The 27,527-nt window shown below is 37.5% G+C and overlaps 3 protein-coding genes across 5 annotated transcripts in view; 1 reads left to right on the top strand and 2 right to left on the bottom strand.

Moving 5' to 3' along the window:
* Positions 1 to 1,135: 1,135 nt before the first annotated feature.
* On the bottom strand, positions 1,136 to 3,115 carry LOC146459812 (uncharacterized). The gene is made up of 2 exons (XM_085088898.1): positions 2,876 to 3,115; positions 1,136 to 1,803 (listed from the first exon to the last, which is right to left on the bottom strand). Exons 1-2 carry the CDS (start codon positions 2,960 to 2,962, stop codon positions 1,201 to 1,203), a joined length of 690 nt encoding a protein of 229 aa, XP_084945024.1. The 5' UTR covers positions 2,963 to 3,115; the 3' UTR covers positions 1,136 to 1,200.
* A 2,340-nt stretch (positions 3,116 to 5,455) lies between these two features.
* LOC146459811 (voltage-gated hydrogen channel 1-like) lies at positions 5,456 to 12,325 on the bottom strand. Of its 3 annotated transcripts, none has more exons than XM_085088895.1 (9): positions 12,266 to 12,325; positions 11,943 to 12,161; positions 11,292 to 11,428; positions 10,956 to 11,029; positions 9,424 to 9,477; positions 8,253 to 8,305; positions 7,538 to 7,614; positions 7,120 to 7,235; positions 5,456 to 6,179 (listed from the first exon to the last, which is right to left on the bottom strand). In XM_085088895.1, exons 2-9 carry the CDS (start codon positions 12,077 to 12,079, stop codon positions 6,096 to 6,098), a joined length of 732 nt encoding a protein of 243 aa, XP_084945021.1. In that variant the 5' UTR covers positions 12,080 to 12,161; positions 12,266 to 12,325; the 3' UTR covers positions 5,456 to 6,095. The 3 variants fall into 3 exon arrangements, with proteins under 3 accessions (XP_084945021.1, XP_084945022.1, XP_084945020.1); XM_085088896.1 differs by having other exon boundaries at positions 12,242 to 12,272; XM_085088894.1 differs by lacking the exon at positions 12,266 to 12,325 and having other exon boundaries at positions 11,943 to 12,259.
* A 32-nt stretch (positions 12,326 to 12,357) lies between these two features.
* The window catches only part of LOC146459810 (exocyst complex component 5-like), a 23,244-nt gene continuing 8,074 nt past the window's right edge, over positions 12,358 to 27,527 (top strand). The window contains exons 1-12 of the mRNA XM_085088885.1: positions 12,358 to 12,515; positions 13,138 to 13,380; positions 14,877 to 15,071; positions 15,716 to 15,780; positions 16,342 to 16,370; positions 16,757 to 16,866; positions 17,461 to 17,505; positions 20,100 to 20,243; positions 20,596 to 20,675; positions 21,537 to 21,647; positions 24,289 to 24,387; positions 25,632 to 25,779. Of these exons, the coding sequence (XP_084945011.1) occupies positions 12,492 to 12,515; positions 13,138 to 13,380; positions 14,877 to 15,071; positions 15,716 to 15,780; positions 16,342 to 16,370; positions 16,757 to 16,866; positions 17,461 to 17,505; positions 20,100 to 20,243; positions 20,596 to 20,675; positions 21,537 to 21,647; positions 24,289 to 24,387; positions 25,632 to 25,779 (1,293 nt within the window). The 5' untranslated portion in view covers positions 12,358 to 12,491. The remainder of the gene's footprint in view (positions 12,516 to 13,137; positions 13,381 to 14,876; positions 15,072 to 15,715; positions 15,781 to 16,341; positions 16,371 to 16,756; positions 16,867 to 17,460; positions 17,506 to 20,099; positions 20,244 to 20,595; positions 20,676 to 21,536; positions 21,648 to 24,288; positions 24,388 to 25,631; positions 25,780 to 27,527) is intronic.

Raw genomic sequence — 27,527 nt, 5'->3', positions numbered from 1 at the left:
ATGAATGAATGAATGAATGAATGAATGAAGTCTTTATTGAAAAAATCAGACTCAGCAGAGTCTGATATAAGCAACTGATAGAATATTACCGGATCTTGCTGATTTCGCTTGTCTCTGTTTCCTTGGACATGGTATAATGGGTCATATACCATGGCCGCTAAGCCAATCAAATCTCCGGAATTGCATTATACAATGGGCGATCCAGTTTTTAATAAAAGAGTATATATAGACCAAAGAAAACTGCCGTCAATTTCTTGATTAGTACAGTACTCTTGTAATCAGCTAAAACAATGACATTCGCGGGGGGAGGGGTTGGGGAATGGGGCTGAGGGGAGAGGAGAATAGGCAAAGCGAAGAACCTGAAGCTAGCGAGAAAATGATATTAGTTTTGGGAACAGAAAATATCCGGGGACGAATACCTGCGCATATTTTCGCACCAGGCCCGTGACCTAATTTACATAGGTCGTATATGTCAATATGTTGACATTTGCAAGCATTTTAGGCTTGCGAAGTCTTACGATGTTATGGCTAAGTCTTTAGAAGATAGACCACCCCCTTGCTTTTTCGATTAAATAACTAGACATGCACCCATGCCTTAATTACCTTGAGTATAGGACTGCCATGATCCAAACTCTGAACATTACCGGTAATATTGTTACGATTTTTTTTTTCTTTCCAAAAATTAAAAAAATTCCATAAGACTTTGTCTTCAAAATTATCAAATGGTTTGAATGGACAAAAATGTACCTGTAAATATTTCGAAGATTGTTCAAAGAGTTTCTTAAGTGGCTCCAAATGATTTTTAAATTTTTCTGACTGTAGGTTCGATATCCCTCAAAATGAAATGTTTCCTCTTTCATTTGTGGAGTAAGTTTAACCTCAAAGCCGATAGGTCTAATAAACAAATTAATTGGCTAACATTGAAGAGGAAAAGTAAAGAGGAAATCAAATTGACTGTTTCGACTGCATGAAAGACCAATTGTAGACTTTTTTAGCTCTTTAAGGGAAAGGCGGATTGATGTGTTGGTGTACAGTGTGTGTGATTGTGTGGTTCTTTCATTTTCATTGTGCAATTCTTCAAGAAGAGGCGAGGGGGATTGAAGGAAGGAGAAGGTAGGAAAGAGGCTTTTAAAAATTGGTGTAGACTCGTGTTTTATTAGCTTTTGTTAGCTTCAGTCTACCATGCTGTTTACAACGAGGTCAGTTCTCTTGTAGGATGTTAACCTCGATGTACTTGATTCCTACTTTCTCGTTGGTATCATCGCCATAAATTTCCAGAAACAGGCCATTACGCGGATCCAGCTTGTTCTGGTAAATCACCTCTCTGCTAAAGCCTCCGTCCAGAGGAACAAAACAGGTTCCCCACCGGTCTGACAGGCTTAACTGGATCTCAAACCTTCCTGGATAGTACTTGTACGAAGTTTTGGGGAGAGGTACGCCAGTGCGTGGACTGTTCATGGTTAACCCACTGCCTCCCTCGATGCCAAAGCAAGGAGCATGAATCCTGTGGTGACCTTTATCAACGGTAATTGCGCCAATAAATCGAATGCCATCAGAAACAACAAAAGAAGGATCACTGTCTCCTTGGCCGTACTTTGTCTCCAAACCAACCGCCATCTTGATCACCAGGTTGTCATTCGCAGTGGTAATCTTTGGAGGTATAAGGGGGACGATCATCAGCCGGTACCTGTTCTTCGGAGCGCTGAGAAAAGTGAGGCTTTGAGCTGTGAGAGAATGGTGGTGATGGATGAAGGTTGCAGCTCTTGCAAGTTTCATGGGTGTGAAGTAACGGTAAAACAGCATCTAGATACATGATATTAGGAAATTAAAATATATCAAACGTTTAGTACTTTCAAGTAAGTGTCACGTTGTGGTTTTAATGTAAGCTACTCGCAAGACATTGTTGAAACGTTGAAGGTTCGCCGAGCGAGAAAGAGAGATCGGACTAGAGCACACTCACATAAATTGACAAGTTGGCGAATGCCACGCAGGACATTGGCACGACATAGTAAGCAGTTCTCAAACGTGCTCGACATAGTAAGCAGTTCTCAAACAGTACAAATTGTAATGAAAAACTGATGTATTAAGGAGTTGTCCCATAGCCCAAAGAACGCCCTCTCAAGAAGCTAGCTACGGTTACCGGAAATCAACCAGAAACTACAATGTCTATAGGTCAAAGGCATTCCGCTCTAGATTAAATATTTGCGCTACAGGGTGTGATCTTGCCAATTGAGTTACTTTTTTGGGCAGGCTACGTTCATAAGTAGTTATAAGAAGCAAGTGAAATATTAAAATAGAGTTAACGTATTTGTTTTATGTTATTGAAAATTAAAATTCGATTGAAAGGGACTTTCGGTTTGTCGATGACCGAGTGTTCGCGATTTCACACAAGTCAACCACGGAAAAAATCCGGAGCTAGCGAATGTGTTTTTTTTTTTCGAAGTGAATTGCTCTACTTTTCAAACTTTCTTAAAGGTCCTGCTTTTCTTCTCAGCCTTTGAGTCGTTGTACAGTTTCGAGAATAATCACTGGGTCGGTTACCAAGCGAAAACTTATGCCTTAAAAGTCGAAACGTAATTTTTTGTAATATTAAATTTTAAACAGTTACCAGCTGCGAACGGCAATTGAATCAATATTAGTCAGGCTACCTGAACTGCGACTAAGACGGTTCTTTCCATTCTTGGGATTTTTGAATGAAAATCGGTAAAAAACGCGCGCGGAAACTGAGTTAACAGCGCCGCCTTACTGATAAACGTCTGCTAATAGTTCTGACTATTCAGTTATTACTGTTAATATTCTGTAACAAACTGAAGCTAACTGTAAACAAAGAAAGCTCCCCGGTGTTAAACGAAAACAAATCGATGGCATAAAATACCTGTGGCTGTTTATACTGCCTGTTTGGTTTATCTCCTCCCTCTACCAACGCTACAGCAACAAAAATCAATAAAGCTGTTCTGATCATTGCTATGCGGCGGTCACGCTTCTTCAACTTTACGTTTCGGCAACGGAAAATAATATAGAACAGATCGAAACAGAACAAAGTTGTCCAGTTGATCAATATGAACAAATATGCCGAGCTCAGTCTGCGAGGTCAATTTTATTAGGTTCGTTAGACTGTAGACACGTCATGCTAGCTAAAAGGTTAGCATCGCTCGTAATTTTTCGCGTTTGCCAGAGGACCATTAGCTCACTTTCTATTTAGATTATGTTTGTCATAAAAATTGAATCTCAATAATTAAAAGGGACTCAGTAGAATTTACAGGCTTAGCTCAGTTTTTCCTCTTTCTCCCGAGAAACTGACTTTCTTTAACAATCCTATTTTTTTTCGCGAATACTATTTCTTAAACACTGGCATTGCACAGTATTCATAAAGACAGAAATTAATTCAGTCCGTAATTAAACATTGGTGTCTCCTTGCTACACGTGAGTTTGCTTACTGTCAATACATTTTTAAATTGTTTAACACTGCGACAGATATCACTGAAAGTCAGGAACTCTTCCCCCTTAATGTTTTCTCTTTTTACATCTGGCCGTCGTTTTATAATCTTTTTCTCCTCTAATTCCTCTATTTTTGTTCGTGAATGATTTTCGTGTGGATCGATCGAAGGCGTGGGGCGCCCAGCACGTGCTCATTAAAACTCACGCCCCTAATGTTAACTTTGACCGTGCACGGCAGAATATTTGTCTAAACTCAATGAAAATCAAAAATATAATATACCCGCGAAAAAGCGAAAAATAGGTCTTATCACGGTTTTCGACGCCATTTTGACGAGTAGGCAAACAGGCTCGAAATAACAGTGTTTGTATGGAAATCCGATGTCAAATAATTTTCATAATAATTTAGGCACTAGGAAAAGGATTTTAAGAAAAAAATTGGAGGGATGTAGCTGTGCCAGAAAGCGTCCAGTCGTGTTTTGAACTTTCCATACATTTGTCTGTAAAGCGAAACTGCCGTGAACTGCTACCAAAAATAGTTCGCGGGGAAAAAATACAGGGAAATGTATGGAAAGTTCAAAACACGACTAGACGCTTTCTGGCAAAGCTACATCCCTTCCTTTTTTTTTTTCTTAAAATCCTTTTCCTAGTGCCAAAAGTTTTCAATTCATAAATTTTTCAGAAGCGATGTTTTATGAAAATTATTTGACATCGGATTTCCATACAAACACTGTTATTTCAAGCCTGTTTGCCTACTCGTCAAAATGGCGTCGAAAACCGTGATAAGGCCTATTACTTGCAGTTATTAAATCCCTTTACCTAATTGACTAACTTTCATTTTTCCAGTTACAGTAGACGTTTTTAGGGGAGTTGTTACCCACCTGCCCTAAAAACGGCTGCGTGGGAGATTGAGTTAGCCTGCGAACGGAGACCTATATCCGGCTGTCGCTTCTTTCCGCCGGAGAGAAAATGAACAAATGGTATGACAAAGAAGAACATGGTATAGAAATAGTCTGCGAGCAGTCCTCCTTTTTCCTCAGATCACGTGAGCAAAAGCGCCGGCAAAATTTTGCAAATTAGAAAAGCGAACGAGGAGGGGTCGTGGCTTCCTCGTTCGCTCGATCAATCGCGCCCGATCGCGCGCTACATCTATCGCGCGCTACAGAAGTTAGGAAAAGAAATAGACTGTTCGCAGTCTAGTATAGAAACGGACTACTACGACAACGCCAAGATCCTAGATCAGTAAGAATGGGCAATGTAATTCAATGGACTGTAATAAATTGCTTCGCGGGGCGATTTTTAACGTAACACAACGTTAAAAGTTCTTATTGTGTAACATAGCGGGCGGACAATTTTAACCTACGAAGCAATTTGCTGCGGCGAACACAATGCAATTTTTTTTTAATCTTTCTTGGAAACTTTTTCAACGAGTTCCCCGCAACAAAATGTTGCGTTAAAAGTTGTTCCTGCGCTATATTGCGTTAAAAATCGTGCTTAAAAGTTGTCCGTGCAACATGACTTTAAAGAGGATAAAGTAGCCTCAAGCTAACGCGAAGCTTATTAGTGTGGTTCTCTGTGATTTGTATATAATGCGAGTCTGCGCGTAAAAGTCTTCTGTTCTATCACTTTCAAGGCATAATACGAGAGCGCGATGTTGATGGTGGCGCACGAAAGATAGCGCTGAAACAAGGAGGGCAGTTTAAATTCTAGTCGACATTTTTTGTGGCTTTAGTCTCTTTGAGGGCACTTTCATGAGCGGCAGATAAAAGCGCAAGATAGTTTGCGGCGTAACGAGGTCCAGAGATTTTAAGAAAGAAAGAAGAAAAGAAGGAAGAGAAAGAAAGAAAGAAAGGAAGGAAGGAAGGAAGGAAGGAAGGAAGGAAGGAAGGAAGGAAGGAAGGAAGGAAGGAAGGAAGGAAGGAAGGAAGGAAGGAAGGAAAGAAGGAAGGAAGGAAGGAAGGAAGAAAACTACGGTCGGGGCGGGTGCGTAAAGACAAAAACTTCACGAGCAAACAAACACTTCAAGAGTCTACATATTCTTTGCCTTTTAATTGTTTGGTTATTTACAGAAGTAGAAAATCGTGAATTACTTCAAAGTTTCAAAGTCATGTTATGGATGGTATCCGGCCGTTTCGCTACATTTTTAAATTACATGTATTGTAAAATTTGCGCTCAATTTACTCTTCAACAGACGTTTTGAAACACACGTTGTGAAAATATCAATCGAAGTGTGCGTTTATCAACGATTACTTTTAAACCTAATTTTCTGCGAAAGTTCGCCTAGCTACTCAATATAGTGACTGTCATTTTCATGACGCAGAAAACTAAATTATATAAAAAAGTATGAAAATTTATATATTTTTATCGGCCTTTAGTATAAAATAATATACATCTCGACTTAAAAATTTCTTTCGTAAAACAACTCATCAATAATTAAATTCTTACGGATAAGCAAAACATAAATTCTTCAAATATTGGTAATTACATAATGATAAAACTATTGTGGAATACTTTTAATTATATGATAATTAAAATATAAATAACTATTCATTCTGAATATAAACTCAACTGTACGGAACTTCGTTTCATTCATTTGACAATTAAAAGGCTGGGGCACTTTAAAATCCAGTCATTTTGCATTTTACGTACACACATTTCCTTCAAGATGAGTCCAGTGTTTGCTGATTAATTCCTTTTACTGAAGCTGATTCACTTGTCTCTCCTTTAAAGGACTTCAATTCTGACTGAAAGAAACAAAGAAAGAAATAACCTCTACTAAAGTTATTAAGTCTAATGGTTCCATAATTTACTAAGTATTTAAGGCCAAGGAGGGCTCTCAGTTGTCTACAGTATAAACAGTGTATAGCGGGATGGGGTGGACGAATTAAGAAAAAAAAACTGTGACAAACGCTGATTTAATCCAAGAAACCATTAGAATGTCTTTTTATCAGGGGCAACCAACGAGAACATTTTAGCAAAACACTTAAAATGTTGTCTCCTATGTTTTCCCAGATCGTTTGTGCCCATTTAAAGACATATTTATGTGAGCTAATCAAGTTTAATCTGTTCTTATGCTTTAACTGAAAATCTAAGTTGCAGAAAATTTTAGGGAAAAGAATCTTAAGGGGGGATTTCACGTAAATTTGAATGAAATTTGAAGAGGTTTTAAGAAGGGATAGAAGAAAGAAAATGATTTTTGGAACACCAACAGACAGTTGATACCCACGCAAGAGCACCCCAGGTTGCTAGTGGACGAACTTGGTGTCCGTCTATTAATTATTAACTACAAATTCTAATTTTAAAACCTCACTAAATCTTCAATATTTCTTATTTCTCTTAATTTTACCCATCCTTCTAGAAAAACTACTCCTACCCAAAAATTCACAGAATACTCCACAACACCGATTCACGGGATGATGGTAGGGTTTTTGGATTGCTTGAAACGTGAACAAGATATTTAAATTAAAGCCATGTTAAGTGGTGGAAAAATGGCGTTTAGGTGAAATCCCCCCTTTATCCCCGAATTTATTAGCCGTTGTTGACTTGACGAAAATGCTAGCTCACCTTTTTTTTTTTTACATTTTTAACAACATATTTTCCCCTTTGAAAATGAGAGGAATTAGTTTTTCAGTGTTACGAAGCGATTATGACCTTCTATACTTATCTGTTATCATGTAATATTACCTCCAGTTGAGCACACTTGGTCTTCAACCCTTCAACTTCTTCTTTCAATTCAGCATTCTCTTTCTGCAGTGCTTGAATCTTTCTTTCTGCTTGCATTTTCACGGACAAAACTATTCCTGTTACATAGATTCAACCTCATAAATTAGTGAATGCCGTAGTAAACTTAACTAATTTGTGGATAAAAAGCAAGTTCGACACAACATTATTGTGAAAAATAACTTTTTCCTATAGCCAAACCTGAGGTCAATTTTAAATAGATAGTTGTACAGAGTAATTAACATTTCTGTTTTTTTTCCCTTTCAAAAATATATTGTACCTGATTAAGTACGAACTTTTATTTATACATTTCAGTCATGCTGTAATCAAACTTATTTTTAATAATCAGACTTTGATAAGGAGGTGAAAAAGGAGACCTTACCATTGACAATTCTTGTGACTCGCCACAGTCGCAGAATAACGATGAGACTTATCCCATCTACAGCTCCCTCCTTCCCACTGTAATGAAAATTAAAATGTTTATCAGTCTAGTGAACAAGAGTGACCCATGCATGCAGGGGAACACTAGGGAAGTGTACGGGGTACTCCTACACGTATCTTTGGCATCAACATAAACCTGATGCTCCGTAATTAAGGTACGGTTTTCAGCGTCTGCAAACGTCAACAGGTTTTTTTAATACAACATCACTATTTAACCCTACCTGAACCCCGGGGGGTGGGGGGGGGGGGAGCAGATTCTGCACAAGTCGACTTTGAACCTATTAGTAATAATATAAGAGCAAATGTGATGGGGGACTCGTTCAGAAGTTTATCTGGGAAAAATCTGATGTGATCGGTTAGTGTTTATTAACTTTGATGTTACCATTGCAGTTGCTTTAAAAAATGGAAAATCCCTTTAGAGAAAAACAGAGGACTTTTTGTTCAATTTTGGCACTTTCCTGAAGTTTTGGGGAAATGATCCAGAATTCCAAGATGGCGGAACCAAGATGGGTGCATCATCACCTCCCATTGTGGACCTCAAAGGAAACATCTTTGGAGGTATTTTCTATCCTCAAAGTGCCATCATCATAGATTTTATTCTAACAAAGTTATGTCTAGCCAATCATTACACTGTACAAAACATTCTTACTACAAACCTGAATGCAACATCCAGAGAAAACGACACAATGACAACAACCCCATCAAATACCTGCCAGGTAATAACATAACAATAAATTAGTGAAAGTTTTAACATATTAATAATTATTTGACTTAGATCTCTAATTGAGGTATAATAATTTATATTAATTTTGTTGTCATACTGTCCACTCTTCACTGAAAGTTAACAATAATTATTAATAATATTACTGTTATTTAAGTCTGAACATCAAAGGCCTTTGTAAATGTATTAGTTTCCTGGATTATCTGGAAGTATCCTGCATTTGAACTACAACTCCCAACTCCTGGAAGGTACCGTATTTTCTCGGTTAAATGCCCCCGGCGTTTATTTAAAATTCGGCAGTTTTGACCCGGCGTTTTTTGAGGCCGGCGTTTAATCGGGGTATGGCGTTTATTAATTAAATGCAATTTTCAGTCATTTTTCCAGGTTGATTTATTATTACAGATTCTCGGAAACCTAGGGGCAGTTTGTCAGTGCTGGACGATTTTCCCCCGGATTACCCGAAGTTACAGTATTATGGCACCGTACATATGGCACGTGTACCATGTTGCAATCAACATTTGTATCACTAACAAACAGCACATAAACAATATTTGAATGATGTAGAAGCAAGTAAATGAAATGAGTACAAAGTTTTAAGTTTATAAACAGCAATGTCGCCAACGTCCTCGTTTGTGTCAGCCAATGTGTGCAAATTATAGCATACCCTACTTGGTATGTTGTAACAGTACCATTCAAGAGGTTACTATTTACTTGTAACTGGTCCTTGTGACCTCAACCCCTAATAAACGCAGGGACCCCGATCAAACACAGAGGCTCCGATTAAACGCACCCGGCGTTTATTTGAAAATCGGCAGTTTTGACCCGGCGTTTACACAAAGCCGGCGTTTAATCAAGAAAATACGGTATTATGCTGACAGAATCCATTTTGCAGATAACATACTTACTAGGCAAAACATTTTCGAATACCCATAAACACTCCTGTTTTGGGAATTAAAGTTTTGTTCTTGCCAAATTATAACTGGGAACTTTCACTGATGAGTGAAGATCATGTCTGCGTACAAAACGGCTGAAACATGTGGTGCATCAAATTGTGGCAAAAACAACAACAACAACAAAAAAAAACCAAAAACAAAAACAGCACAAACCTCCATCTTGTGCTTAAAAAATGTGAGCCCCATGGCATAGATCTTCAAAAACAACTGCAGAAATTGAAAAGGTCAAAACAGTTCAATGTATGTCCTTAAAAAAATCCCCTCCCCATGGAAGGTCATTGAAACTCCTAGGGGGAGAGGGGGATCATAAAAGTCAAAATTTTAGAAGCAAAGTATGAAGCTAAACTGGAATTTCCTGGGGGGATGGGGGTGCAACACAAAAAACCTTCCATGGGGGGAGTATGAGTGTTTTTTGGAACTGCACATTAGAAGTAATTCAAAGAAAAATTCACAGCTTTTAATAATAATCACACTTTACTCATGACAACATAAAGAGCTGTCAGTTTGTCGCTACCTTGATGTTGTGGGTAAAAAATTCACATAATTTTTTTCTTACTTTAGGTTAGTAACAACAAGATGGCAACAAATTGATAAGTTATACAGGTAACTTTCAAAGTGAAATGTACTATTTCTGATTGAGCAGCTAGCAGTAAGGCAGAATTAAGTCTGTAGGGTTTTGCCTAGAGGCTAGAGCTAATTAATTAGAATGATACTAATTGTGTTGTTTCCCAGCGAGAACTAGGACAGACACATTGTTACCAAACCATCTGGCCTAGCTGATGCAATTCCATAGATTAAAAAACAATAGATTAAAAAACAATAGTGAGCTAATATGTGAGGTCCACAAAAAGCAACCCAGCCCTGCACACTGACGTCATCTGATCATTAACTGGGCAGGCAATTCAATATTCTATACCTGCCAACTTTTTCTGAGATAAAGGCATGAGATTTTTATCCTGGGAGTGGTGGGATTTTTGAGAACGACACGATCATTTCCGAAGATTCCCGAAGAAGTCCGAAGTCTTCCGAAGACATCCGAAGTCTTCTGAAGACGTCCGAAGTCTGCCAAAAGCGAGGTTATCGAGAAAATGCTTAGCCACAAGGACCAACGTAAGTTGGTTTAAAATCAGCGCTATAGTTCTAAAATCAGAAAGTTTTGGACTGACATGGTCAATTTTTTAATGCAGTTTTGATGTTGGTGTTCCCAGAAACGGCCATAAAGCTTTATTCTAGCTGCTCACAAAAGCATGACGAAAGCGAAAACAGCCCTCGCATTTCCCAGTCCCAGTCTTAGGACGCGTATAAACGCGAGCTCGCTCCCAGTGCTTTTCACCTTCAAAACTCAGAGATCGCAAGAGGTGTTGTCATTTATTCATTTTACACAATTGGCTTTCGTTCCTTCCATGGGTCTGAGTTAACATACTTTTGGAAATTGTGTCAAGGAAGACAGCAACAACTCACATTTTTCAATCAAGCGTGAGAAATTGGCCCGCAAGCGTGAGCCGGAGTGAGATCGAAGTTTTCAACCCGCAGGCTTAAGATTCACGCCTAAGGCGTGAGAGTTGGCAGGTTTAATATTCCTCACTGATGCACTGATGTCACAGATGATTCACATGCCATACACTGTAACTTTGAAACAAATCATCTTTCAAACCAACAAATCAATAAAGCAAAAGTGAAAATACCTCAATCATGAAAATTGACAGGATGACGATACTGATGTAGTGAAGGACATGAGGTGCAGGATTGTCATGATGAACTGCAACAGATCAAAGATTTTTCTTCTTGTCAGACCACAGATAACCTACATGTATGATAAATAAATAGGTTATAAATTCATCATACAACAACATTCCTTATACTATGACATTAAAAAAAATGACATTATTAGTTAAAGGTGGTAGAAAAAAAAATTGTAAATTCGGCAATAATAAAGGCATAATGATATTGTATCAGCAACCAGACTCAGAAAGGGACAACAGGTTGAACAGGTTTGGAAATGGGAACTGCATGGCTCTCACCTTCAATTGCTCTCAAGTCAAGAAGCAACTCTGCAATGACAATGATCATATCCACGACAACCAAAGCAATAATGGCATATTGAGTCTTATGACTGTGGAGAATTTCACAGAGCTTTTCTCTGTGGTTCTGAGCCGGCCTGGGTAAAAATAAAAGGATGTCAATTACATGTAATTACCACCATTTTATACTGAAAGCATATGTTGTGATATCACATAATTTATTAAGATTTCAAAATTATGGTCTAGAGAGCATCTGGGAATTTAATGATATTTGTAGCCTTTTCAAGCTTTGTTTGCGCGCGTCAAGTAGAAGTCTTTCCAAGTTTTATGTAAAATTGTGTTGTATTTACATGAAGTGACTCCTTAATTTTATCAGGTTTGAGTTTGATTTTCATGCTTAATGCGATCTGGTTTTGCCATTTTCAATTTATCAGCTTTAAAATAAAGTGGATCCATAAAGTGAAACAGCAAAGTGAAACGAGAAACGAGAGCTAGAATAAGTACAGTGAATATATATTGCTAATCTGCAAGCATTTAGGTACAACGTCGTAAACTTATTCGAGAGCTAGAATAAGTACAGTGAATATATATTGCTAATCTGCAAGCATTTAGGTACAACGTCGTAAACAAGTTAATACTAGCTTTCTTCACCTTTCGCTGGCATCTTCTGTCAAATTCACGGTGCTTTCTGTCACTGCAGTGCTATTGCTAGGCTGTTCCATCTCGTTCAGATCGGTTACTGAAAGTCGTTCATCTTCAACCAGTCTTTGATCGTCTGGCTCCTGCATCTAATAAAGCTCACTCGAGCATGTGATTTGCCTATCCGTGGAGCTGGAATGCACTGAGGCAAGCCCTTCACCCGGAAGTGCCCTGTAAAAATATGAAATTCCGGATTTTAAAACAAATGAAAGGCCTGAACGGAGGTTTATATTTGTGAAGGAAAGACATAAACGCTGAACGGAGTAATTTAATACCTCAACACATTACATAATCCTCCAGAACCAGGCTTCGACTCAAAAATCAAGCAGGCGTTCTTGTCAAATTTTCGAAAGGAAAAGGTCTGGCACTAGTTTCTTGTCAGCGCCTAAACAAACATGGCGGACAGAGGAGTGAGATTTGCTCGTTCTTCTTTGAGTAACAATTTCAGCGTGTTGGTCATGTAATTCCTTGTGGATAGACCGCTGACGGTTTCGACCGAAAATGGCTACTTTTGAAGACTTCGAGGTATGCTTTTCTTTTATTCAGTTGCTGTTTTTGAGACCCCCAAAGTGCAAAATATTGACGCTCTGAAATTCTCCTTTTTGGAGGAAATAATGACTTATAGCTGGCATTTGACATCGTAAATTTCTAGCTAAATAGTTGCGTTAAGAATAAACCGAGGCTCCTCTGTTTTTAAATGTGCGTGAGACTTAATCTGAAGTAATTTAAAATTTTGCCTACATGTAAAATAATTTCCTTGTCATTTTTTAAGCTTTAATAGGATTTAAGCTTTAGCCTCATAGGCAGATGTTCTTTGGTTATCTTCCACTGCATAGGGAGCTATGGGAGGAAATCGAAATTTAATCATTTTGACTTGTCACATCAAGTTGGAGACAGGGGTAAGGGTGATGGGGGGGGGGGGGGGCTGTTGAGAGGATCCCACTTCCTGGTTTTTTCATAGTAGCTTTGCCTTTTTTCACTTAACCTAGTGCATTATAATTAATTATTTTTTTCCATTTTCCATTTGCTCTTTTCTGTTTTTTCTTCTGTCACCTTTCCAAAATGGATTTTATTCCATTTGCTGCCTTTCTGCATTCCAACAAGATTTCATGTAATTAAATCCCCTGTGTATACTTTCCACCTTTAGGGGGATTTTGATGCCTGTGAATATGTTGAACGCCTGGCGAGCACTGTTGTGGGTGGAGGATCCAAGGGCGGAGCTGATGCGTTTGATCCCAGAACTTTGTCAGATGTGTTTGAGAAAACCATCCGAGAACTTACAGCTTTGGACGAGAAGATGCAGGGGAGAATAAACAAGCTTGAAGAACTCTGTGCCAAAGAGCAGGAAGAACACAAGCAGAAAGCCAGAGAACTGGAGAACACATTTAAGGTCTCTCTTGTGTTCATTTAAGTAGGAAATGTTTTTTGGGGGGTTTCACTTAATATATGAATGTATACCAAGAACATGTATGTATGTGTGTGTCACTGAGAGGAAAGTGTGTCTGTCATTAATTTATTCACCAGGCTTAAAACATAACATCATGTTTCTTTCAATACCTATACCGTGTGCCACTCGTCGACATTCAAATCCTAGCAGTATGCAGGATGTTTGTCCCATGAATCTAGTTTAATGGCCTTAGCTCCCACGAGTCTCCTGTAGCTCAGTGGTAGAGTATCCGAACTAGTAATGGGAAGGTCTTAGGTTCGACTCTTGTTGGCTAGAACTCGGATTTTCTTTTTCTGAGTATGCTTGTCACTGACTGAAAAATACGTTGATCATGTTGATGAATTGTTGCTAACTTTGCCTATACATGACTTGCTCAGCCTCTGGCAGTTTCTCATTAATTGTCAGGATTGTGGTACAGTGTGTCATATACATGTACAGTATCTTTGGTAGTAGGTATTAATAATTCTAGAAAGTGGCCCATATTATGGATTATTTGCCATTTGAAGATTTTGAGAGGTCTGTTTCCAGACAGAAGGTTCATTGGTGGATTGGTGGAGTGGTACTTGGCGTGCTAGGTGCTAGTTTTCATCTGGCCCCGCCCTGTAGACTGTTTACAGTCCATCATTTCCACTGTGATTGTTGAGATTTTATGCTTTGACTTGGTTTGTAATGGTGAGGTCCCCCCTCATCAGGTCTCCCCAGGTTGCATTCATTATTACAGACAAAGATGATGGCAGTTTGATTGAAGCACACGATCTCGACAACCACACTGGAAAATACTATGGAGACTTTAAACAGTCTGCTACTCCTAAGGCCTGCCCAGTTTGGTTGGAGCTACCAGCAACTGAAGCCCTTGCTGGTATAGAATACCAGGATCCTTGAGGCAACCAAGACTCCCAATCAATTCTCCCTTATCATGGTAATTTAAAATTTTAATGTTGGCCCGATAACGAAAACAATTGCACTGCTGGAAAGAGTAACTTAAAATTAGTAAAAAGGCAAAGTTTGAGAGTCTGGTCTTTTAAAGAAGCGAAGATAATAGCTCTGTTAAGTCTGAAAATATTATAGACGTTTGTATGGAAACAGGCAAAGTTTGCCTATCTTCATATAAACATTTGGAAAAGTTCCTGAATTCACAGAACTATATCTTCGGTATTTTACCTGACAAGACTCTCAAACTTTGCCCTTTTACTAATTGTAAGGTGCTCAGTTCCCAGCCGCGTCGATTGTTTTGCGTTATCAGGCCTACATAAAAATTTTAAATTTCCGTTGTAAAGGTCTATGTTGATAATAAGAATTGTTGTTGTCATCAGTGTGGTTAGGATACAAAAATGCACTGGGAACCATGCATAAATTAAACTCAATTTCTCAATTTCACTTAATCATGCAGTACTGTGCTGTGCTAAAATGCTTTTCATTGTTAATATCTTTAATCGCAGACTGCAACTGGTCTTTTTCAAGAGTTAGACGACAGGATAAATTATGTTGCCACTAAGGTTGTACACTTGGGAGACCAGCTTGAGGGGATCAACACACCACGGTCAAGATCCATTGAGGCACAGGAACTTATGAAGTACTTTGATGAGTTTGTCAAAGGAAAATTGGTTTCACGTGTTTTTAATGACCAATTTCAGGTGAGCATGAAGGTGGAAAGATTATAAGCTATGTCCACATATAATTATATTATGAATGTTAAGGTCACAGTTTACAGTAAAATTCTGGACATTAACCCCCCTCCTATTATGTAGCCCATCCCCCAAATTTCAGATGCTAAAATTGTTCTGAACATAACCCCTGCCCCCCCCCCCCCCCAATGTAATTGATTACAACACTGACCCGCAGTGAAATAAAATAATAATAAAAATGTTACAACTTTTTTATCATCAGTGATGACTTCTTATTCTTTTTAGATTTATAGATTTCAACATAATTAGACACATTTTTTGTCTTGATAATGGCGTTAAGTTAGCATCAAAACATCATTGTTTTTTTAGCCTTTTTTTTTAGATCTTAGAATAATTTTAAGTGGTTTTTCCCCCCAACTTTTTATAGTCAAAGTCAATAATTATTATTAACTATAAATGAATATATCACAGTTCTGGTATTTTCATCGGCCAAAGAAAATGAAAGCTAGATAGAAATTATGTTGTCAAACAGAAGGTCAAAATTTTGTCAGCAATAAATTATTGATAATACATGTAGACTATGTTTAGTTGTAATTTCCTGGTGTTATAGCAACACTAATTGACAGAATAACTTTGTTCTATTTTGCCTACAGATTCATGAGGCAGCAAACATCATACAAAAACTGTCCCTTATTGCTCAAGAACTGCCTACTGATAGGTACAGTCAAGTGATAAATAATCCATAAAAGGACAGTATGATTGAATCTTTAGTCTATTCAAACTGATTTGTCAATGTTAATTGTTTCTGATTTACAAGTGAATTGTTCGTCTCTTGGATATTTTTTGTCATTTTTAACAAACTGGTGGCAGTTTTCTGTGGTCAAAACTTTACGTGTATATACAGCTGTAGACCATAAAATGATGTCATAAAATGTTCAAAACTCAAGTGGAACCACAAGCTGCAGACAAGTGGTTTCACTGCCAAGTTTATGGCATCATTTTATGCTCTAAAAGAGTATAATTATACAGCCTATGGAAAACTGCCTTTTGATTTGTGTTTTACAATTACAGTGGAAAAAGTATGAGCAGAATAATTTGTTGAGAAAGTGTGCATGTACATCTGTCTGTATTGTAGTTATAGACAATAGCTATGTGCCAATCAGTGCATGGGAATTTTTACAGTTATTGTAAAAAAATGCATAATGTTGGCATTTTGAATTTTGAATTATTTTCTTTTTAAATGCAACTTTGTCTTATAATGAATTTCTATTGGGTTTAGGTTTAAAGCTGTTAAAGAAAGAATCAAAGGTGAGTGGTATGTCTCATTTGGAAAGAAAACAAAAAGGCTTCCCTTTGGGGGCTGACATACATGTAGTCAAGTGCATGTGTTATGTAGCTAATGCAGATTGATTCGAATTTGTTGTTCTTGTTTTTTTGTTTCAGTATTGAAAGAAAGTTATAAATTATGTATTTTCCAGGAAAACAATTTAACTTTTTTAAAGCAGAAGATGAAACACTTTTAACTTGATATAAATAATGTAACACTATTAATAGGAATAAAAGGAAATCCTAGACTTCCTAGAATATACCGACTGATCTAAACACATTGAAAGCTGGGTTAACTTTTGACGAGTGTGGCTTATTTATAAATGTTGCTAATTCATCATTTTGGTATGCATCCTTAAATACCACAGAGTGTCACGATCATGTAGAAATGGCTTTGCTTGAAGAATTTGAAGATGCGCATCACCAGGGTAGTATCAACAGTATGAGAAAATGTGCAGAGACTTTGCTGCCATTCAAGGTAAAGTCTTCCTGGGAGCGTGAAATATGTACCTCTTGCTAACTGAGTTTGAGGTCTGTACTGTTAGTTACCGACCAAAAAAAAAGTAACGAGAAGGTTAGTAAGATATTTATTATGTCTCGGAGGTTAATCGGGCACGTGGGAAAGGAAACTTTGAAATTTAGCGGGCCAAGTGAGAGTGACCTTCTGGATTTCGATTGCCCTAACTTGAAAAAAAATTATATATAGAGTGTATAAGAACAACCAACCCTGTAGTTCAGAATTGAAATGCGGGAGGAGTGGGGGGGAGGGGAATTCTCCAAAACCTGACCCTCTTTCAGACCAAAAATATACCTTTTTTCAGACCTACATGTAAATGGTTAAAATATGGCTTTTAAAATTCATAACTAATGCAGTGTTTTCAGAACAAAACTGCTGAAAAAGCATACCCCTTGGATGAATGCCACCTCCGCTCTCCAAGATGTGGGCTGGCCCTTATGTGTTTGCCCGTTACATATTGTAATGCATGGTTTTTCCAATCCAACTTTAAGAGTACAGTCGGTCAAGTACTTAACAATAATAATTTAATATTTTGTGATTGATTCATTTCTACAGGGCTACTCCCAGTGTATTGATGCTTTCATAAAACAAAGTCAAAAGGCAAGTTAAACTTGATGAGTTAATTCTGTAACCCTGTGAATGTCCTCCACTTGCACAATGTGCATTTTATGTAAAATGCTATCTGTAATGTGCTGGGAGAGGCATGAATAATAATTTTTTTATTATTTTCAGAAATTATTTGGAACATTCTTGTACAGTAAACAATGTGGTATTAATTACATTTTTTTCTTCATAATAAAATTAGTTAGTTTTTTTTTTATAACTAATTGCATTTTTTAAACCTAGTATACCGCTAAGGTTTTTTTTGTTATTCTAACTGCTGTACACTCAACTACATGTACTTCAGATTTCCAACTTCTTCCTCTTCTTGTTGCATTTGTAAACTTATAAGGCACCTGTTAAAGAAACCAAAATGATTTTTTTCCATATCAAATCTAATACCTGAAAAATAAAATGCCTCTTACAGTTTTAAGACAGTAGTGTAGCAGCTCTTGTAAGCTTGAAATAATTGCGTTTGATGTAGGAAGAACGCTTCTTAATATGCAACCTCGTTCCCAGGGTCTCTCTTCTTCCCGCCCCAGCGAGAGAGAGAGACCCTGGTTGGAGCTGGTCACGTGACAGCACAAGACAAACTTCTTCCCAGTCGGGGTACACTTGCTCAATTGTTTTATTCGCAAAGAGCCGATCAGAGATTTTCAAGCGGGTGCGATTTAAGCAAGCGAAATGCGAGAGATTTGGCGCAGTTTCATGCCGTCTGCAAAAATCGTATATTAAGTACAATCTAGGGAATTTCAAACGGTCAATGAAGCAGAGGTTTATCATAAATTCTACAACTTGAACCGGAGTAATTTATCTACACTAGTTGGAACAGTACTGATTCCATGAATTCTACCAGAAATAGTATTTATTCAAGCTTAAACTGCGGTAATAAGTACATCTTTTGCTCTATAAAATGAAATGAAGTTCATAAAAAATTCTTTCAGTAACAGCATTATAATTCATCACTCACAAGAAAATACCAATACATTCTTCTTGTTAATAGTAATCTGTTTATTTACATGTAATTCGCGAAGCACAATATTGAATATTTTTTTGGTCACCGATTTCCTGTGATTAAATACACTGTAAATACATTGTTTTCGATCACAATCAGCGCTCTGAGCTCAATATTTTTCGTTTAACTACGGTTTAAAGTCAAGAACGTAGGGAATAAACTAAGATGAAAAGTACCTTTCAATTATATTCACACGCGGCTTGCTTCAGTCCGTTGGTATTTCTGAACACTTCGCCTGCTTACATTCTATTGCCAAAAATTCTTGGTGTTCCATTCGGCAATACTAAAATTGATCTTCTTTCACATTTCACCTCATTTGGAGCTCTGTTAAAAGGCGTAAAGCCAGCGATACCTCTGTTCTAATCACCATGCCTGTTTAGGTTTTGTCGGTTTCCCTCTGGCGTCCCGAAAAGTTACGACTGTTTTTAAAATAATTCTTTTGGATTAACAACACTCTACCTGAGTGGAAAAAACGTGAACCTCTTCCAATTCTCAAGTGAGCGTGTGATGTAGAAATGCTTGTTGGAAAACCGCTTGTTGTCGTAAAGTTTGTAGCTGGCTTCTCCGTCCTTCTGAGAAAGCGACAACTGCATACTCTACTACCCCTCCCTAACGACAAATTGTGTCAAGCACCCAGATTTGGGTGCCACGTGACCAGCTCCAACCAGGGTCTCTCTCTCTCTCTCGCTGGGGCGGCCGAAGAAGAGAGACCCTGGGAACGAGGTTGCTTAATATGGATTTGAGTAGAGATTTTATGGGACTTGTCGTGGATGGGTCGATGGATTTCGGGACGCACATCTGGCATCCCCCGCAGATTTTTTTGCAGTGGTGGATGACATCACAAAGAGAGAGAGCCTGGGATCGAGATTGATCAGCGATCAATTTACGACAAGACTTGCAGTCACCAGGCGTGCGACTCGAAGTTGCCAACTTTAAAACATCCCCTTGTATAAGTCGAGTACCAGGCAGAGAACTTTCTACTACCGCATGGTCCATATTTTGGAACAATCTAGACAGTACTCTTAAAACTGCAAAATCGATTTCTATGTTTAAATTTTACCTAAAAAATAAATTGATAACTGTTTCTTTTTGTTAATAGTATGTCATGATAGTATTTAGTATCTTATAAGTATTCATTTTCTTATAATTGTATAGTATGTAGTGATAATATCTATTACATAATTAATTCTTATAGGTATTGTCACTGAAAAGCCCCACCAGTGTGGAGTGTCAATAAAGTATTGTATTGTATTGTATTGTATTGGCCTGGGCTTGTGACATCGAATGCACTCTCTAATCTATGATTATTACTAGTATTATTGTATTAATTAACAGCTGCTATTGTTTTTAGGGTTGGGAGTATCGTTCTGTTGTTTGTTCTATTGTTTTCAAGTCATGTATTTCTAGTTATATGAAAGCTGCTACATTGCCATTTTAGAAATGCTTCTGCTAATAAGATGCCTCCTCTGGTGAAGTGGATTTCTTTATTACCACCCAAAGCTGGGAATTCATTGATTTAACTGGAACACGGTTTTAATTATCTGACGTTAACTTTTTGTTAAATGCGTTGTGTTGACAGGGCCAGTTCAATTCTGCTGATGTGTTTCAAGATGTCATGCCACTCTGTGAGCAAGTTCACAGCACGGTTGACAAAGTTTTTGGTAATAATGCTGAGGTTGTGATGGGAAAAATGGTGCAGAATATTCATGAGGATGTGCTTAAGGTATGAAAACACAATCATTATATTTATCCCCTTTTCCCTTACTGTTAGTCAGTCATTCAGGGCAGAAGTGAAAAATGTTCATTTTCATTAAGGCTAAGATCTAAAGAAACTGTGGTGCTGCATCAGTGGGGTGTAAAAACAAGTTGTAATGTTTGGCTTATCAACAGAGCTGATAACCGAGATTTGAGTGCTGACGTTTTGAGTGATAGCCTTTAGTCAGAGCGAATCCTAAGACGCTTGAAACGTCGGCACTCGAATCCCTTTACAGTGGCCAATTTACCTTGACAGTAGTTTAGTTATCAACTCTGTTGATATACTATTATTGTAATTTCACTTAATTTCTCTTTGACAGAAACATGTGGACTCAAAGCTCCGGAGCTATGGTTCAGACAAGGAACAGTCGCTGAAGAACTTACAGCTTCTATATGAAAGGTAAGTTAAGCTTCTGCAGTCACTCAGTTATCCATGCTTAACCCTGTAAGCCCTAACAGTGATCAGCATCAAATTTCTCCTTGTAAAGTCATTGCTTGTTTTACCTCTGAGGTCATGAGAATTAAGAAAATGATCATCCAAGGTGAATTTTCTGATTGGCTCCCTGAGTTGTCAGAATCTTCCTCTAGTTACGATGGACTGCTTGCGTTACAACTCATGTTTAGAGGGAGCAAAGTGTTGTAATTTCGACAAAAACAAAGTAAAAGTGTTTTAAATTAAGCTTATGGAGTAGGAACTGTTCAAACCATCTTGTCAGCATTGAAAAGGATTTCTCGCACTTTTCCTCGCACTCTTTGAACATAAACCAGTTTTGCTTGCACTAGAAAGCAACAAGCGGGGAAGCCTATACTATAAAACCTTATTGAACCAGCTTATCCAGTCCGTATTGGGAAATATTGCTCACATCCTTTTCCTCCAAGGTTATTGACCTCACCTTCGGCTCGCTCCATGAACCTGGAAAAAAACCTTGGCCACTATTAGGGACCTTAAGCAGTGCAGCGACGACGATGACCTCAACGAGAACATCAGAAAACAATAGTTTTAATAAGCAAAACACTGGCTCTGCACTTGCATTATACACTTTGGTACATTTATTTACCGTCCTCTGCAAAACAACAACGTGAAATGACTAAATTTAAGGTTTTATGGAGAACGTGAACGCATGATGAACATTTCATTAGAATTCTAATTTTTGTCCCTTGGCCTAGTACTGAAAGTTGTTCTAATATCGTTTCTAAAGGCCCCCTCCAACGTGGAGTTTTTGAAGTTTCTCTTATAAGTTGTGAATTGTTTTGTCGTCAGAGCTAAGAAGCTTGGTGATAAACTGTCTGTTTACAAACTTGGATCTGATTCTAACTTTCTTGAGAGGTTGAGGAAGAATTTGTTCAGCAACTACTTGTCATCCTATACAAGGTAGGTGTGTAAGTAAAGCAGTGAATATAACGTTTATAACGTTTGCATAAAACACCCACATAATGCACAAATCTGTATAACTGTAAATAAATCATTTAAACATGTGTAAATTAATCTATAAATGACTCCTCGAAAGAATAACGGAAATACCCTCATATATTACTACATAATAATAAAAGACCACCCAAATCCAATTTTTACTACAAAACCAAATACTAGCCACAGCAATAACCTGAGATCAACACCAGGACCAGTAGCAATACCAAGGTCAAGAACCAAAAAGACATGCAAACTCTTTTATGGCACAGGCAGCAAGGCTCCTTTGTTTATGATTGTGTATTTTTAACTTTAGATCCAATTATGTAAATCCATTGTATATTTATTTTTTAAGATGAATGAATCAAGCTTATTGTTATTATTATTATTATTATTATTATTATTATTATTATTATTATTATTATTACATGCATCTATCACTCGTTAATGTTCAAACTCTGAACTTCAAAACCCATCTAAATGTGTATTTTTTTTACTTCCATTAATCATAATTATGCCAACAACTTACAAAGCATACAAAAGGAGCTAGATCAAAGTCCATCAGTCACAGCTCGCATAAACAAGATCTTTTAAACGCGTTGTGCAATTAAAACATTTTTGCTTCCTAAGACTCCACCACAGGGATTGACTGCTGCAGTGAAAAACAAAACAAAACAAAACAAAACAAAAAATAATGTGTACTCTCCTCCACTCTTGAAAGAAATTGATCTAGACTGTTTAATTTCACATTTCTCCGAAAAAGGTAGAAAGTACTTATGCAGTTTTATTCTTAACAGGATATCATTATCGCCTATTTTCACCTTTTGAATTTCCTGCCCTCTGTTACAGTAAAAACCCACGTATAAGAACCTAGAATTTTTGGGTTCAGGCTGAATGGGTTCTTATATTTTGGGGTAGTTTTTCCAAAGTCAGGCTGATTAGGTTCTTAGTAGGTTCTTATTTGTAGGATTTGTCATAGTGATACAAAAAGTCAGGGCACTATACAGATTCAAGTCCCAAGACTACACCAGTATAATTTTATACAGTACTACATATTCTATACTCTGTATTTAAAAGATTTTCAATTTTGAAGTTTCTTCATTGTACCACATACTGTATTAAACAAATAATTTTCATGTTATATTTCTCAGAAATTTCACAATTTCTAACAAAATCCAGTATTTTGGCCTTACAATAAGAGTGTTTTTTTGTATAAGAACCTATTTTTCTTTGCCAGGCTAAATAGGTTCTCATATATTTGTATTTGTATATATTATTATATGCCCAATTTCAGCCTGTAGGTTCTTAAATCACTAGGTTCTTATACGTGGGTTTTTACGTACTGTAGTTTTATTTTCATGATATCATACATGTTAGTTGCCCAATTATTTCACTCAAAATAACTTCTGCTTTGTGACAATAGAGAAATTTAAAGTCACTTTTACGACAAACGACATTTGAGGTTCGCGTTGATCTTTTCTTGAAAGAAGGAGTATAATTCTGACCTTTGATAGAAACGCCAAACTATTCAATTTTACTGAGAAGCTGAAAACATCGAGCGACAAATATAGGGTAAATATGTTCACATGGTCATTTTTCTTCCGTTAGTCGTTTACTAAACCTCCTTAAGGGCGATTTACACGGTACGACTTTGTCGCATGCGACAAGCTTACGACAGGCCTACCACACGACTTGTTTCGTGTAAATCAAACCTACAACTCTCTTGCGACTGTCTTGTAAGTCACAAAAAATGTCGTTGTAAAATCCTACGACAATCGTAGGTATAGGCAATGTTGAATGACGAGAGTTGTGTAGGATTTTTTGCATGACGTGAGCAGCGCTCGCTCTGGAAATCGCATGCGACAATTGTAAGCAATAGTTGTACCGTCTAAATTGGCCTCAATAGCGGCAGCCATGTGACCTCACAGAATTCAAAATGGCACTTGAGAAATCTAAAAGCGAACTGAATAAGCCAAAACTCATATCCAACGTTCTTCCCTTCTTGAAAACAAAATTGGTTTTGAGGCTTTATTTCAAACAAGTTTATAATAATAATAAATAATAATAACAACTTTATAAACGTGTCAAGAAATGAAGCTGAGGGGAGAAGTCCCCTCTACTAATAGTGGACACCTAACTAAATTCTAAAAATTCTAAAAAATTATAAAAAATGAATTAAAATTTACATCTTAAACCATATTAATAAAATTTCATACATCAATCGCAAAAAATCATGTAAACCCTAGTCATTCTCGGCATAGGTTGCAGCCTCGACAGTTACTGACATTTGCTGCTAGGGCAGTAAGGTACTGATTACGTATGACTCTTTTAAATTGCTTCAGAGAGGGTTGATATCTTATTCTAGGAGTGAGATCATTCCACAGTTTAGGCCCTAGGTAACGAAGTGAGTGTTTTCCATATGTCACCGAAGAGAATCGAGGTTGAACAAATTCTCGCTTTCTTAAGTAATACGAACCACTGTCTAATTGGAAAAGATTACAAAGTCTCTGTGGCAGTAATTCATGCTTAATCTTATACATGAAGTTTACACCAATTTGTTAAAACTGAGTGGAGTTTGCCTTAAAATTGATTAATTATCCAACAGAACAGAGTTGGCGTACTTATCAGAGAAATCCACTGCCATCTTGGAGAAGTTTTACAAGTCCATAAATCACGAAAAAAGGGACAAGCCAACTGGAACAAAGTAAGTGGCTATCCTGAAACCTTTCAACATATTTTATAAATGGAGAGGTGATGGTGAAGTGGTTTACCCATCGGATTTGGAGGCTCAGTGGTTTCAGGCGTAAGTTGTTCTCTGCGTTATCTCGCGTTGTTTCTTTAGAGAAGAAACTTTGCTCCACATGTTCTTTCTTAACCAAGACCCCAGTCGTTCAATGAGTGGATAACGTTATCCTGTGGATAAATGGCCATCCAGCGAATAATTAACAATTAGACGGCGAGCTCGAGGTTTCTATCGGCTGATAGTCGCCCGGAGCCAACTATCAAAGGCGATAGAAACCGAGACGGCACCTGTGTAGCCAATCAGATTGCGCGTTTACGTGATAGTCGGTCATTGAGGTATGCTAAAATGTATTAGTTGGAGTACATTTTATCGATTGGATAGCGATTTATATTGAGTTATCCGCTCTTTGAAAAATCGGGCCCAGATAAATTGTACTCCAACTAATTCATTTTATCCACTGGATAGCGACTTATCCACTGGATAAAGCTATCCACTCTTTGAACAACTGGGGCCAGATATATAAATGGGTACTGACAGAAATTGTTGGGGATCACCCTGCTATGAATCATCATCGCATCCACTGGGATTAGTATCGCTTCCAGTGGCTTAGTGCTCAGAGACACGACAGTGTTTAGCTTTAACTGAATGGCCTTACTAGGCTGGTTAGCATTGGTCGAGAAAGCGGCGCGTATTTTACCAACCAATCATAGAACGCATTAAGGCAAAACCAAAGCAAACGCGAAATTACTCTTGACTCTCAATTCAAAAAGCGCTTTATGGTGCTTTGGAAATTTGTGTTGGATTAGCGTCTTGACATTATGGGAAAGAAATAGCCGTCAATTGATTTCTACTCAGTGTATGACAGAGAAAACATAAATTATGGGTTGTTTTGTGGGGCAAGGTGTGGGTGGTGGTGCATTAGGGGATAGTATTTTTGTACTAAATCCCCCATTTTTTTGGTTCCAATTACCGAGCATCGCAAAGTATTCTACAAACGGCCAAAGCAGAAGTAATTTCTCCCAACGTTTTGGAAAAGGTTTAACTTTAACTTCGAACATGTTTCGGACTAACAAATTTCGGGGAAAAGAAAAATGTCCAGACGCAATAGAGCAGCTAGGTTCGTAAATTTAAGTAGTTCTGATTCCTTAATTTTCTTTAACGGAGAACGCTTGTGTTTGTTTGTTTGTTTGTTTGTTTGTATGTAGCCTCATCAGCATTCAGGAGATTTCTAAGCGAATACCTCTCAGGACGCACGCAAATTCAATGGACTCCAACAACGAAACTCTACTGTCTCAAGACGTGGCAGTCGGTCTGTTACAAGAAAACAAAATGGCGCTGAAAAGATGTGAATTGGTGAGAGTTTGGACAAGTTTTAGCCGTTATCAAATAACTGAATTGACGTTGGGGTAAAAGTTTTACGTAACATGACAGTCAAAACTCATCCTTTGAAAAGTCAACGCCCCGTCCAAAAGAAATAAATTTATACCGCGTTTACATAAACTGTTTTATCTGCAATGTCAATTTCGCTCTACAATGAAATAGTTGATACTAAGAGCGAATTCTTTTGGTCAATTCTGTCGAGGAATAACAGAATACACTCTGTTTTTTTTTTTTTACAAGAACCTTTTTATAAGAACGTCGAGGCTGAGATTGACCAAAATTTTAAGAACGTATTAAGAATATTCCTCAGGCTGAGAGTCCATTAAGAACGTTTTTATTTTGGTAATCTGTGTATAAAATCAAGGTAACAAATGTAAATTAACTAAAATACTTAAGGGCATGTTTTGTTTAACATTAAGAATGGTGACATACATCTCGGTTTGTCATAATCATACCATATCTCAGCAGGCAATGCACTTTGATAGGTTTCCTGGTCGCGTCCGGTGATTTACAAAATACATGTAGTGTATACTAATTTAAGAACATCTTAAGAACGTTTTCAGCCTCAAATCGCCAAAAAGATATAAGAACGTTCAGCCTCAGCTCCAAAATTAGACGTTCTTATAAAAAAAACAGAGTGTACACAGAAGGTGACAGCTCTCAAAAGAACACAATGGCCCGATTTATACTAGAGACGGATAATCCGTCTGGTCGTTTAATCCGTCTAGTATAAATACAGGACGAACTATAAAACACAGTATTAATTCGTCTCATAGTTCGTCCCGTTTATACTAGACGGATTAAATGCAATTCTGTTTCGGCCCATGCACGTTCGTTCTTTAGTGCCGGATTCCCCGCCATCTTTGTTCTCTGGCCTTTGTTCAGGCACTTCGTTTATGCGAACACATTTTGTATCCTACTGCTAAGAGACCGCTGGCTTTATGTAACGACGTGTTGATTCTGGCATCTAAGTTCGTCTGACCCTGCATTTATACACACAGACGGTAAGCAGATAGTTCGTCTTGACGGATAATCCGTCTATTGCCCGTATTTATACGCGGACGGATAATCAGACGAACTAAAAAAATTCTTGCCCAAGTTCGTCCAGACGGATTATCCGTCTCTAGTATAAATCGGGCCAATGCCGTTTGTTTGCATTAACCTGAAAACCTTCCCAAAAGAATGCCATTCCTCTTATTCTGAGTAACCTGTACTCTGCTCATTCTGCCATTGGGAGCTGAAGGAACTGAATACTATTCTGTTTATTCCGAAAACACAATATCTCCAAAAGAACATGAATACTGTCTATTTTCGTGTATTCCTATTACGGAATAGTCCCAAAAGAACGCGCATACCAATGTGACGGTACAAAAGTCTCATGTCGATGCGAGTCATCATGTAACAACAACAACAACAACAACACTATTAAAAACAGAGAGTTACAAGTTAGGTATTTACTGTACCTACCCGCAAATAGCTAAAGCCAGTCGAGGCGGGTAGGTGTGACTATATTAAACTAAATGCAAATAAATTTTGGTGTTTACAAATTGACATTATTAACAAAGTTTACAAAGCAACAGCAGCAACTAAAATAAAACTTAAATAAGTAGTAAACAAATAAGTGAATATACAGAACAATAAAGGATTCGCTAGCTATATTGATAGAAATTACAGGATTGTTACAAATTTATAAGCTTTTGATTATTTCAAGAATTGAAGAA

The sequence above is a fragment of the Pavona decussata genome, unplaced genomic scaffold (genome assembly GCF_977016875.1).
Source record: "Pavona decussata unplaced genomic scaffold, jaPavDecu1.1 SCAFFOLD_216, whole genome shotgun sequence".
In the NCBI taxonomy this organism is placed as follows: domain Eukaryota; kingdom Metazoa; phylum Cnidaria; class Anthozoa; order Scleractinia; family Agariciidae; genus Pavona; species Pavona decussata.
The sequence above is the reverse complement of the archived record's forward strand: the minus strand, read 5'-3'. Positions and strand labels throughout refer to the sequence as shown.

Coding starts and splice junctions, on each gene's coding strand:
- LOC146459812 (XM_085088898.1), bottom strand. CDS start 2,962: ATGATCAGAACAGCTTTATTGATTTTTGTTGCTGTAGCGTTGGTAGAG. Junction 1,804..2,875: donor GGCAGTATAAACAGCCACAG/GTATTTTATGCC, acceptor TCATGTATCTAG/ATGCTGTTTTACCGTTACTT.
- LOC146459811 (XM_085088895.1), bottom strand. CDS start 12,079: ATGCAGGAGCCAGACGATCAAAGACTGGTTGAAGATGAACGACTTTCA. Junction 7,236..7,537: donor AGTCACAAGAATTGTCAATG/GTAAGGTCTCCT, acceptor TCTATGTAACAG/GAATAGTTTTGTCCGTGAAA. Junction 6,180..7,119: donor CCAAGTGTGCTCAACTGGAG/GTAATATTACAT, acceptor TGTTTCTTTCAG/TCAGAATTGAAGTCCTTTAA.